Source organism: Pantherophis guttatus, chromosome 1 (genome assembly GCF_059756535.1).
Source record: "Pantherophis guttatus breed Tessera chromosome 1, ASM5975653v1, whole genome shotgun sequence".
Taxonomy (NCBI): domain Eukaryota; kingdom Metazoa; phylum Chordata; class Lepidosauria; order Squamata; family Colubridae; genus Pantherophis; species Pantherophis guttatus.
The window spans coordinates 310631866-310645324 of record NC_142063.1 but is presented as its reverse complement, the minus strand read 5'-3'; the positions used below and the strand labels follow the sequence as shown (position 1 = coordinate 310645324).

Below are 13459 nucleotides of genomic sequence, written 5' to 3'. Positions count from 1 at the left end.
GAAGAACTGATTGTGAGGAACATGGGTTTGAGCAGCTTGTTATGCCGAATGCGTGGTGTGCAGCTGCTTGTTATTTTTCTTTAATTACCAATATGGGCTAATTAAATCTCATAGCTGTGCTGGTGTATTTGGGTGTATGGATATAAGGGTGATTTCATCCCAGTCACAGCAAGGAATAAACCTCCTTTTCCTCATTGCCTGTGGTCCCATTAGCAGTTGAATTGCACAGCACTAATGAAGATATAGTTGTATGCTGTGCATTCTGCATAATGTGCAGTTTGTCCCTTAGGCAGGATCCTGCTATCTTTCTGCTTCCTTTCTCCCCCCCTTTTTTGTTGGGGTGGGGGGGTGGGCTAGTGTTCTGTGGTAAATCACTGAGAAAAATGAGTCAGTTATTATTCTCCAAAACTCTTAGCTAAACATTGAACTTCTTTTTTTACCTCTCAACTCCTTCCCTGAGGGGAGACAGTAAGGGAGGTAGCTCAGCTGTTTGTTGTCTCAATTACTTCAGATATTTCTGTAGTTAATTATAAACATTTAAATTATTCTGGGGGAACCCCTCTGGATTTGCATTTCCTTTATACTTAGTTCAAACTATGTTCTGATTTATTTACTTGCTCAGGAAAAAAAAAACCACTTTCTTTTGGTCTTTAAGAGACTAATTTTTTTTGAGGATCAATTGGGTAGAAGCAGGGAGTAAGGTTTGTATGTTTGAATACAACTAAAGTGACCCTAACTAAGGGTCACTTTAAACCTGCTTTAAACATATAGATAAATTTACAGTGTATGAATAAATATATGATTGAATATATTGAATGGAGTTAGAAATTACCTGTCAGCAAAGCAATCTTAATTTCACTGGCAGCAAAGTTAGTTATTGTACTTCCACTGACTTCAGAGGAAGGCAAATGTTATTGTCAAGTAAAATCTTTTGGTGTTTGTTTTTTTGTTGATCAAAAATTCACATAAAAGGGACTAAAAAGATGTGTCCTCCTGAAAATAGTGTACAAATAGTAATATAGTTTCTATGAAAAGAACTTATGTGGAGGGATTTGCATTTTTAATTTTTTTTATCAAGGACATTTACATATCAGACAATTTAAAAGATAACTGTATTCAAATTGTTTCTTGAGTAATTTTCATCATTAAAAATAATGCACAGAAAACCTCTATACAGTATGGTAAACATGAAGACATTGTGAGCATATGTTGCTTTGAATTTTTCTGTGAGTTTTAAAAATTCAGTAGGAATTACAAAGGCAAACTGGATACTGCAGTATTGTTAGAGACCATAAAACAATTTTTAAAGCTATTTGACACCCATGCTGATTGAATCTATTCTTTTAATTTTAAAATCTTTGGGTAAATTCACATGTTTATTTTCCAGTGATAAGACCTTATTTAATATGTTTGCATATGGAAACTACTTCTGAAACTGTGATAATACAAGGTTATAAGTAGAATTACTCCCCACCCATCATACATCTGAATACTGATTTCAAAAATCTGAATATGAAACATGATCAGAAAAAAATAAAATGATCTCAGAGCTTCCAGACTTAAGGAATATTAGTGCCAATTGAACAGACTGCAATAAAGTAAGAGATTGTAAAAAAACCCAACAACCTAGTAATCAAGTTGACTATGGGGAGTGATAAATTACGAGCAGTAATTCAGAGAGCACACCATGGATTACAAGTGTGATAGCATCTGGAATGCCTGCACAAGTCCTAATTCCAGCATTGTGTGTTAAAATTTGGAAGTGGATTCTACACACATGCTCTTGAAAATCCTTAATGCATTTTCTTGTTTTGGAGAGTTCAGATTATATGGAGGCTGGTGAATAAGTTCAATCAAATGCTCTTACAGGCGGCATATAGATTCTAGACATTTATAGATCTGTTCTAGACTTCTACACACAAATAGACATTTGTGAACCTGGAGCTGTTGGGGGCAAGAGATGTACTTATCCTCTGACATCACACTATTACTATTTGCTTAAATAGGACTAACATCAAACCCCTTTAAAAGTAGTATGTTGCCTCTCAGTTCTACATGGAATATTCCCAGGTCAATGAATATAAGATCTCAGCCTGTATACAAGGAAATGTGTATAGAAAAACAGGCAAAAAATGAAGTGGGGTTCTGAGAGGTTAAGAATTATATTTTAAAAGGCTTGTAAAGATGTTAGAATAAAAGAAAACCAAATGCAATAACATATATAGTACTATGTTTCCTTTTTAGAGCGGACCCACTAATTAATTTGTTTTCTTTCTTACAGCGGGAACAACATACATATTTAGCAAAGGTGGTGGACAGATTACATATACCTGGCCTCCCAATGATCGGCCCAGCACCCGAGCAGATAGACTGGCCATAGGGTTTAGCACAGTTCAAAAAGAAGCCATCTTGGTGCGCGTGGATAGCTCGACTGGGCTTGGTGATTACTTAGAGCTGCACATCGTAAGTACCGTCAGCAAAATATAATGCTACTATTTGTCTGAAAGCTTCGATTTTAGCTTTTGCAATGGCTATTACGGTATTGTCCTTTTCTGAAATTGATCTTCTACCATTGAATAATATTTTTCCAAAGCAATTCAATGATTTATAAATTTCAGTCTCAGTTTTGGAAGAGATGTTGGCATTAAGAGACTAGCCCTTTTGGTTAATAGCAAAATACAAGAGTTTAAAGCATTTTGAATGAGCTGACTTCAGTATAATTTTAAAAGGCTGCAGGTTTGGTTATGAATTGTTTTAATAAAATAGGATTCTCTTTGACCTATTGCAATTATGTATGAAATATGAAGCTATATATTAAATTGTGAGTATGGTATATAATTATGATTTTGACTTGCTGGGAACAATGTAATCACTTTTTATCATTTTATGTGCTAAGTGCACACTAAAAATCTCACAATTGTACAATATGACACCAAATCTAACATGGAAACAATAGGTGTAACTTTTTAATTATTATTTTGTGTTGCTTTTTAATTAATAACATGAAAGTGAAAGAAATATGACAAAGAAAAAAGTCTATAGTATAAAAAATCATTCCAGCAATAAAAAAAATACAATTTTACATATTCTCATCCAATGTATAATAATAATAATAATAATAATAATAATAATAATAATAATAATAATAATAATAATAATAATAATTTATTCTAATACATATATATTTCTCTTATATAATTAATATATTTTAACCTATTGTATTTTGTATAAATGAGTCCCATATCTCATTGTACTTGTCTATATAAAGTCTGTGTCTATAAACAGTCAGCTCATAGGTGGAAAGTGCAATCTGGTAACAATATCGGATAACTTAAATATTGTAGAGTGAGCCAGTTTGGTATAGTGGTTAAAGCATCAGGATAGAAACCAAGGACCATGATTTCTAATCCTACCTTAGATACAAAGCTATTTGGGTAGCCATGGGCTAGTCACTTTCTCTCAGCCCTAGGAAGGAAGAAGTGGCAAAACATTTCTGAAAAACCTGAAAAGCCAAGAGGAGTACAGGAGTCTAGTCTCTGAGACACAATTGAATGGAAGAAAAAAAGAAAGCAAACTTCCAAAGTATTGTTGAGATTTCTATGCAACTGTAATATGTCTTCTGGAATTCAGGTACCATAGTTAGAAATCCTAGACCTCATGTTCCCTGAATGCATACATACGCCCAGAAGACTGTGATGTGATTGAAAGACTTTTCTACTTTCCATATTATGTCTAAAAAGGAATGTGGAGAAGCTCATGTCCTGAATAGTGTGGTTTCTGGAATTTCTGGGCCATAAAGAGTTAAGACCAATTTTGTTTTGAATTGAATTAGAATTTGTAGGGTCCAAAGAGGATGCATGGGCTAGGAGTAATGCACAAATTTGAATATCCAAACTAGCCATTGTTAGAACTGTCCACATCATTGGTCTCAACTATAGTAATATATTGTAGCTCAGTGGTATGAATGTCAGGAAAAGATGTATTACTATTAGCAAATTTGCAAAAAAATCTATCAGAGGAATTGTAATGGTCCTATTTGGTAGGATATGTTGTTAATCCTGACAAGAGCTGACTGATCCTATCATTACCGTGAGGTGATAAATTTTGAATAGAAAACAGTTGGCACCCTGAAAGGACTAGTAGGGTAATTTCAAGTTGCCTTAGAGCAAACAAGTAGCAATCAGCATGGAAAGTGTCTAGATTTTTATGGCATAATAAATAAATGATCAGTTGAGATAAACTTAAGTAGGGCAACTGAGCATTTTAGCAGTTTAGATTAATCTCAACTTTGTTAATATATTAAGTTTGAGCCAGATTTAACAGCAACCTTGCTACTTCACTGAAGAAGAAATAACTCCTCTGACAAGAAATTACTTATTGATCTATTAACAATATACTCGGAAAATGTTCAGTGATGATTATTTCTAAATCACCTCATCCCATCTAGCTAAGTTATGTATCATCTGCTCTTTTATATCCCAAACTTTTCCCTGTTAGTACCTTATCTTATTTACTCATTTATTTTCGATATTGTAATGCTGTCAGTATTGGCATTGCATTATATTTGTTCAGCAACCTCAAGGAACAGTAACTCTCCTCTTAAATCATTTTTATGCTGCCTTTTAGGAACAGATTTTACAAGCATTAAAAAAAAAAAAACCAATGTGATGCAGTTTTTAAAGCCAAGTCAACAAAAGAGTTGTGCAACATTACCGTACACTTAGTAATAATGACAGCAAAACAAAAAGAATGCAAACACTAAAAACAAAATAATCTAACAGCAAGGCAAAGAATTATCCTTAAGATGTTTCTAGATTTCTTGGCTACTGTCTTGAATCATGAAAGCTATTCCTTGGAAATATGTCTCAATTATAGTTTGTCGCAGTCAGCCAGAGGTTCAGACTGTATTTGGCATTTTTATCCACCTATTGAGTCTTTCCCAAAAACCTGGGATAACCAATGTTGCTGTTGTTGTTGTCCTTGTTGTTATTATAGTTAGCTTCATAGCAGGGGTGGGTTCTAATTTTTTTCTACTACCGGCTCTGTGGGCGTGGCTTATTTTGTGGGCGTGGCTTGGAGGTCATGTGACTGGGTGGGCGTGGCTATGTGTATAGGGACTACTCAGAGGGCTGAAAAAAGTCATTTCTGACAGGTCCTCGCACTTTTGACTGGTCCTCACACTTATGACCATCCTCACATTTATGCCCGTGAAGCATTCTTAACAACCATGTCACTCATTTCACAACTGCTTCTCTTCACCATGGTGACAAGATAGGGCAAAAAACGTAAAATGTGAGGACAGTCGTAAGTTCAAGGACTGGTCAAAAGTGTGAGGATCAGTCAAAAATATTTTTTTCAGCCCTCTGAGTAGTCCATATGCACAAAAGGACTACCCAGAGGGCTGAAAAAAGTGATTTCTGACAGGTCTTCGCACTTTTGACCGGTCCTTGCACTTATGACTGGTCATCATTTATGCCCATTGTAGCATTCTTAAGAACCATGTCACTCATTTCACAACTGCTTCTCTTGACCATGGTGACAAGATAGGGCGAAAAACGTAAAATGTGAGGACAGTCGTAAGTTCGAGGACTGGTCAAAAGTGCAAGGACCAGTCAAAAATAACTTTTTCAGCCCTCTGAGTAATCCATATGCACAAAAGGATACAGCAATAGAGACGGATGAAGGAAGGAGAAGAGAGGGAAGGAAGAGAAGGGAGGAAGGAAGGGAAGGGAAATTAGAGTAGGAGTGAGGGTAAGAGAGGGAGGAAGAGAGGAGGAGAAGGAAAAAGGAAGAGGAAATAGGGAGGAGAAGAAGAGGGGGGAAGAGAAAGTAAGAAGGAAAGAAAAGAAAAGAGAGAGGTGGTAGGTTTGAGGAGAAAGATTGCTGTACAATAAAAAAGATGAAAGGGAAGAAAGGCAACCCCAAACAAATATAAAGATATTAAGATAAAGAATGAATTGTTAAACTTTAAAGAATAAAAGCGAACAAATATGAATAAATAGCAATAATTAGAAACACACATACAAACATACAATGTATTTTCTTTGAACAGAGCATTTGGCCGGTTCACAAATTTAAACAGTGTTTAGTCATTTCAATTAAATTTACAATTTCTATATTTCCTTTTTGCCATACTTATTCCTCATCTATTTTTTTTTAAAAAAACCAATATTACCCTTCATCCTCATCTCTAATCTTAATCAAATTCAATTTTTCCCTTCTATTCTATATTATACCCCTTCCCATTGTCATCTATTTTTATATCCATCCTCACATTGGTTAATTATGTAATATTACAGTTGTTTAATACAAATTCAACATTTTAATATAAATAAATTAGTTATATGACTATCTTTTTTGTATATTAATCAATATGAACATGAATATTCCAATTATTTTCATGCAATCCAATTTCTTACAAATCAATTAATTATATTTACCAATAATAATAAACCAAATAATTTCCCCCATATATTCCTCCAAACCACAACTTAACCATTTCTGCTTTCAACACAATATACAATTAATAGTATCTCAATTATTACAATTCCCTAGTTAAATAGAGCTTTTTTTCTTTTGTGTTTTAAAATCTTGAACTCTCCTCTTTTGCCCTAAATTTCCCATTGTTTGCACCTACCTTTTTTGGTGAGCAAAAGGAAAAAGAAAACTCTCCCTGCCTCATTTTGTTACGTTGCAGCAGAGCCTGCTTTCAGTTTCATTTTTTCCCTAGCATAGCTACTCATTTGTTTTCTTTTAACACTGATCAGCTGTAGGGCGGCCCTTTGAAGCCCCGCGGCAAGAGTTTAAACAGTTTTTTTTCCCTCTAGCCATCAGCTGGGACTCAGAAGGCAGCAATAGATTGGGAGTGGGGCCAAATAAAGGGTAAGAATAGCGCGGGGGGGAGGGAGGGGAGAACCGGTTCGGTGACATCATATCGTCACCACTACCGGCTTGCGGGAATCGGTGCGAACCGGGAGCAACCTACCACTGCTTCATAGTCAGTCAGATGTTTAGACTGGATTTGGTGTTCTCCACCTATCAAATACTTTCCAAGGATCTGGAATAGGCAGATGTTCTTTTTTAATAATATAAAAGATAATGTTGCAGGATGTAAACTGTTCCAAATAAACCTGCCTTTAAGAATTGACTGGTGGTGATTTTGTCAGTGCTGGTGGTGTTCCAGATGTTTTGGAATTGCACCCAAGCCACCTATCATTGTTGGTACTACCTTTGCTTTCTTTCTGCCACAATCATTCTATTTCCAGGTCTTTATACAGTATTTTTTAATTTTTCTCCAGCTCTTTCTCTTCTATTCTGCTGTCTCCAGATACTGCAACATCCAAATCCAGAGGTTTTTTTGTCTTTCTTATCGACAGTTGTCAAGTCTGGGGTGTTGTGTGGCAGGTGCTTGTCTATTTGAATTCTAAAGTCCCAGAACACTTTAGTTTCTTCATTTTCTATTGCATTCTCTATTTTGTGGTCCCACCAGTTCTTTTCTGCAGGCAAATAGTACTTCTTGTAGATATTACACTGCACTGTGGTTGCTACCCTGTAGCTGTTGTTTATGGTTAGTTTGTACAGTCTTTTTGCAGCAGCTCAGTAGTGGTTCCCTATTCCTGTTATTTCTTCTCCTTCTCTTTTTCTTTCTCTTTTTCCTTCTTTTCCTTCTCCCCTTTCCATTCATGTTCTGTTAGATGTTATGCCAATGTCCAAATACAGAGGTGACATATACTCCCTGTCACAAATAACAAACTGGTAGAAATTTGCTATTTGATTTTAACTTGACCGTTTGCATTAGCCATTAATGTTTACATTTATTTATTTTATTTTTATTTTATTTATTTATTTTATTTTTGAATTTGTATACCGCCCTTCTCCCTGAGGACTCAGGGCGGTGAACAGCCAAATAAAAACATCAAATACAAATATTAAAACACATTTAAAATATATATATAGATTTGGCCCCATTAATTAAAACGATAAACAAAACAAAACAATTAAAAAACCCTTAAAAAGAAATTAAGCCAGCCCGGCTTGTTGAAAAAAGAAAGTTTTAAGGGCACGGCGGAAGGCACTGAGGTCATGGATTCTCCTTATCTCAGGGGGCAACTGATTCCAGAGGGTGGGTGCCCCCACAGAGAAGGCCCTCCCCCTGGGGGTCACCAGCCTGCATTGTTTGGCTGATGGCACCCCGAGGAGGCCCTCTCTGTGGGAGCGCACAGGTCGGTGGGAGGTCGTCGGTGGCAGTAGCTGGTCTTGAAGATAGCTAGCTCAGGCAGGGCTGCTGCCACGCGGCAGGGAGCCAGGTACGCAAGCAGCAAGCCCATCTGAACCCCATGACCCCATCTCACGAAGAGGGACTCACATCCGACAATCTGAGGCACAGTGGTCTCCCTCGAACCAAGACCTTCTTTAATAATAACCGCCACCCCCCCACCCCTCCCCTGGGCTCTCGGTTGATGGTATGCTCTGAAACCTGGTGGGCACATCTCGACCAGAGGGACTCCTCCTTCCGGTCCCAACCAGGTCTCCGTGATGCCTGCCAGGTCCACTCCCCCCTCCTGGATAAGATCGTGAATGAGGGGGGCCTTATTTACCACAGACCTAGCATTGCACAGCATCAACCGCAGGCCCAGGTCCTGAGTATCTAAGCCACCTAGTATCTGAGGGGAGCCTTGGGGGCCGGGGCGCACAATTGCTCTCAGACAGCGAGTGCGCGCCCCCAACACATGATGTGGCCCCCTGCTCCCGCCATATCTGCCCCTCCCAGCCACCGTGCAGATGGTATTTCCCTCCACCCCCTCCCCATTCCCTCGTCCAATGTCCTCCAAACCGTTACCCCATGCCGGGCTCGGCTCTGACCTTGGTGGATTACCCCCCCCATCCCCTTTGGTCGTCCTCCTGGTTCCCCTTAAAAAATTATTAAAAACCCTAATTAAAAAACCCCTTAATCCCCGCTTTGAAACATGCCACCTCTCAGGGCTCCAAAGCCCATCCTTAAGGTAGGCCTTTGATAACGTAGAAGGCCATCGCCGCGAGAGGGGGGCATCTCGCAGCGCAAGCAGGTCTGTCGTGGTATAAGCCATACATAAATGAGAGGTAAAAAGTCTGGTCAGAAGTTTGATAAATAGTCTAAGATGTTGGAGCAAGATGGATCTCAAAGCCGGTAGCTGGACTCCACTGCCCTCTCACTGCAGTGGGAGGAGTCCCGTGTCATTTCATCAAGATTGGAGGTAAGAATCCAAGCCACCCTCTCACAGTGGCTAGCCCAGATGGAAAGGGCTTAGGAAAGTTAGATGGTCTATACATCCATTTATGTAAAATGCCTTCCCAGATTAATTGTCACTAGGAATGGGGAATTGAAACACTCTGTTCTTTAAGGCACTTCCAAGTGTTTGGAATATCAGGCTGCATCTTAGAATTATATGTCTTTTTTTTTTTATTCTTTACAGAAGTTTTTCAACAGAATTGAAATCAGTGCAAATTTTGAATGAAAGAATGAAAACTAACAAGAAAGTGAAAAAGAAATATAGGAATAGAAACAGAAAATAAAAAAGAATTCTAAAAAAAGTAGATGGCTTTATAGATATTTTTAAAACTTACCCTCTTTCTCTATGATTATATCATAATTTCCTTCTTTCCATAAACTACTCATTCTAATCTTCAAACTCATAAATAAAAACTTTTATTTTTCTCATTTCATGTCCAAAGCTCTTAGCCCATTTCATCATGCACCTTTTATTTATTCTTTTTCTATTTCAAGTAGGCAATAAAATTGTATACATTTTAGCAATTATAGATTCATTATTGTAAATAGTTCAGCTTCAAATACTTTCTTCTGCTGCACTTTATCTATTTTATCTACCTGTATCTGCTGCCCTTTATCTTTTTCTTAATTGTGCATACAAAAACCATAGAAGGTTAAAACCTTCTGCAGTCAGGTGCTCTCCTTCCATCTTATATTCTTCATGTCCCTGTTCTAACAACCAGAATTGTATCTCGGAGTATTGCTGCTATTTGCAGGATGGCAGTGTGTGATATGTAACATTCGCACAAATACTAAGAGTGTTGTCATTGTCAAAATAATGTAAATGATGATATCAAATTACAGTTGGATGATCTACATGGACCTTAAATGTCCACAGTGCTTTGTATTTACCGATAGTAAAACCGGTGGCAGGAGGATCCATCCACCGACCCCGACGTCATCAGAATGCTTCTGCGCATGGGCAGAAGGGTGCACACATGGCCCCATTGTGAACTGGTAGTAAAGGTAAATAGAACACATCCCTGCACATATCTATGTCATGGCTGAGGGCTAGTACTTCAATAGATGTGACTCTACTTAATATATGGAGAGACCATTTGATTGTAGAATACACATGCATGTGCTTAGCTTCTCTGATTACCCGAATTACTTTTTTTTTAATTGTATCATCCCAACACACCTCACAGGGTTATTGTTATGGGAAAAATAAGAGGAGATAGGTAGGTTGGGTATGTGCATCACTTTGAATTTATTTGTAAGGTGAGATAGAAATGAACAAGCAAACAAGCAAATAAATGGAATACAACCTTAATAGACTGGATAAGTTATGCTATTTTGTAGTTGAAGTCCATATGATACCTTTGGGCTGTGACTTGTAACTTCATTAGAGTTTTGATTGATGTCTGCATTTCAAACTTTTTTTCCCCTATAAGATAAATAATCTTTGGATGATCAGTATTGATCATCCATTTCTGTTCACTTGGAAGTACTCGTTCATTCATTCAGTTTGTATAGCCTCCCATCTTGCATATGCAAATGTGGGCCATAAAGTATAGGGCAGTGATGGCTAACCTTTTTGCCATCGTGTGCCAGGAGGGGGGGTGGGGGAGGTTCACATGCACACGTGCCACACCCATAATTCTATGCCCCCCACCCCCACACATGCACGTGCAACCCCCCTGGCATGCAATGGCCCTGTAGGCCTGTTTTTCTTTTTCACCTGGCTCCAGAGCCTCTCTAGGAGTCTCTGGAGGCTGGGAACAGCAAAAAACATCACTTCCTGTCCAACTGAAAGTTGGGAAATGCGCCGTTTCTGGCTTCCGGAGGGCCTCCGAGGGGGTAGGGAAGGCTTTTTTCGCCCTCCGTAGACTCATAGAGAGGATCTGGAGCCAGGTGAGAAAGAAAAACAGGCCTTCCCCACCCCCCAACCCCCAGGCCCTCTGGAGGCAGGAAACAGCCTGTTTCCCTGCTTCTGGTAGGCCCAGAAGGCCTGAGCTGAGCTCGCGTGCCCACTGATATGGCTATGTATGCTACCTGTGGCACGCATGCCATAGGTTCATCATCATGGGTATAGGGCATTCTGAGGTCTGTGGGCATTACTTCTGAACTGGGGTGTATTAAGAAATCTCAGAGTTGTTCATTATTTATGAACTACATAATCCATGTTTATTGGATAGATAGATGGATACCAGGATCCAAAGTCTGCCTATCCAATAGACATGGATTCTATGTTTTGCTAAACAAAAATGTCTTTGAGTGGCTATTTGCCAGGTAGAGTAGCTTATAAAGCTTATGAATGCTTTACAGGTTCTTGTAAAACTTCATCCATGTTCTTCCACAGCTGGAAGATTAATTAAGTAGGTAGGAAAAACATACAGAACAGCAAGATGTTCTGCTGGTTACTAATAGTGATGCTGGGCTAAAGATCTTTTGCCCGGCATTATTAATAGCCAGATCTTCCTTGGGGAAAACTTTAAATCCACTCTACAAATTATCATGTTGCAGCAGTCCTGAGTAGAATTTTTAAAGAAAAGCTTTAGTTCCACTTCTCCATTAAACAGCCCTTAAGAAGGAAAATGATTGTCCATTTTTTTACTGTCTACTTCTTTTACTGTTTACTTCTATCTCCACCCCATACCAGGGGTGGGATTCAGTCGATTCGGTGAACTGGATGCTAATTTTACATCTGGTTCACCGAACCGGTAGTTGCAAGGACTGGCTGGCCCCACCCCACCCCGCTCCTCCCAGGAGTCTCCACGTGGCCCGTTTTGGATGCCAGGTAAATGCAGCACCGCGCAGAGGTTCTGGGAGGGCAAAAAATGGGCCTTCCAGAAGTTCCAGAGGTCTGGAAATGGGCCTGTTTCTCGCCTCCAATGGGCCTCCAGAGCCTGGGAGAGACTGTTTTCGCCCTCCCGGAGGCTCAAGGAAAGCTTCTGGAGCTTGGGGAGGGAGAAAATGCCACCCCCCACCATGGTGCAGGAGGCCGAGTAAGCCACGTCCACCATGGCCACGCCCACCAGCAATCGGACAGAGAATTGTTGCTAAAATGTTTGAATCCCACCCCTGGGCCATATGCCTAGGAACAAGCTCCTTCCTCCCTCCCTTCCTTCCTCAGAAACAGAGTATATGCTAGAATAAAACTCATTTAACTTGCTCATTTAATAATTAAATTAAGAAAAAATAATTCATGTTCTTTAAAACTGTTTGCATGTCTGTTATCAGTTATTGTATTTTGAACATTTATGCTTTGCAGGTTATTTTTGTTTAGTTTTCACATTGAAACTTTTCTGTCCATTTTTTCTTTTGCTGCTGTTTTATGAGTAGTATGGCATCTTCGCAAAGTATGAGAAAATGATCACTGCATAGATAATCATTGTGTTTCTACATTGTTCCTCTATCATGAAGAATGTAGCATCATTCAGAGCAGTTGACACACATAGACTTACACACAAAGCAAACAGATTATGCTTAATTAACCTGAAATTATCCAATATAGCGTCTTAGGTTTCTTTTGTATTTGTTTGCAAGTGATACAAAAAAAAACCCAAAAACAAAACAAAAAGCTGTGGCAGAGATTAAAATACTCTAAGATGCCACAATGAGCAATGGATAGAATGTGGGAATGAAAGCTTTTCTGTGAGCTTAAAAAGAAATTATTTGGCCTTATAGAAAGGAAGGATACCTTTAAGTTTCCCCATTGCTACATGTAAGTCTGGTTTGCAAATGGCCGGTGTCTTTGTTTGCCTCTTTGCCTCTTTGTTTGCTATTTCTCTATAGATCTTAGAATCTCATTCTTTTTCACAACTTGCTTTTAGTCAAATGATGAGAAGGGGTTGTAGATAGATGGCTTGAAGATGTATTAAAAGAGCTTGAAAGACCCTGGATTGATTATTTTTGCAAAAATAAAAATTCCTCTCATACATTCATGATACTTTTGGAAATAATTGTTTTGCCCTCTTGGGAACAGCTGTATCTGCTATCGTTTTGTGATTGGTTGATTTCATCAAGTTTTAGCACTCTTAAAGTAGCCCCTTGGATCTACAAAGCATGAAAATTCCTAGTGAACTCTGATGTCTCTCAGCCAACTCATTGTAGATTTGTATTCTGTGCACACCAGGGCAGAGTATCTTTGACAATGAAGCATGGTCAAAAAATTCTACCCTACTTCATTCACTTATAGGTGTCTCTCAC

General features: G+C 38.6%; 1 protein-coding gene across 28 annotated transcripts in view; it reads left to right on the top strand.

The window, feature by feature from the left end:
* Nucleotides 1–13459, top strand: part of NRXN1 (neurexin 1) — a 927325-nt gene that overhangs the window by 680873 nt on the left and 232993 nt on the right. For all 28 annotated transcript variants that reach the window (XM_034427409.3, XM_034427408.3, XM_060692589.2 and 25 more), the window contains one exon: nucleotides 2282–2463. In XM_034427409.3, the coding sequence (XP_034283300.1) occupies nucleotides 2282–2463 (182 nt within the window). The remainder of the gene's footprint in view (nucleotides 1–2281; nucleotides 2464–13459) is intronic.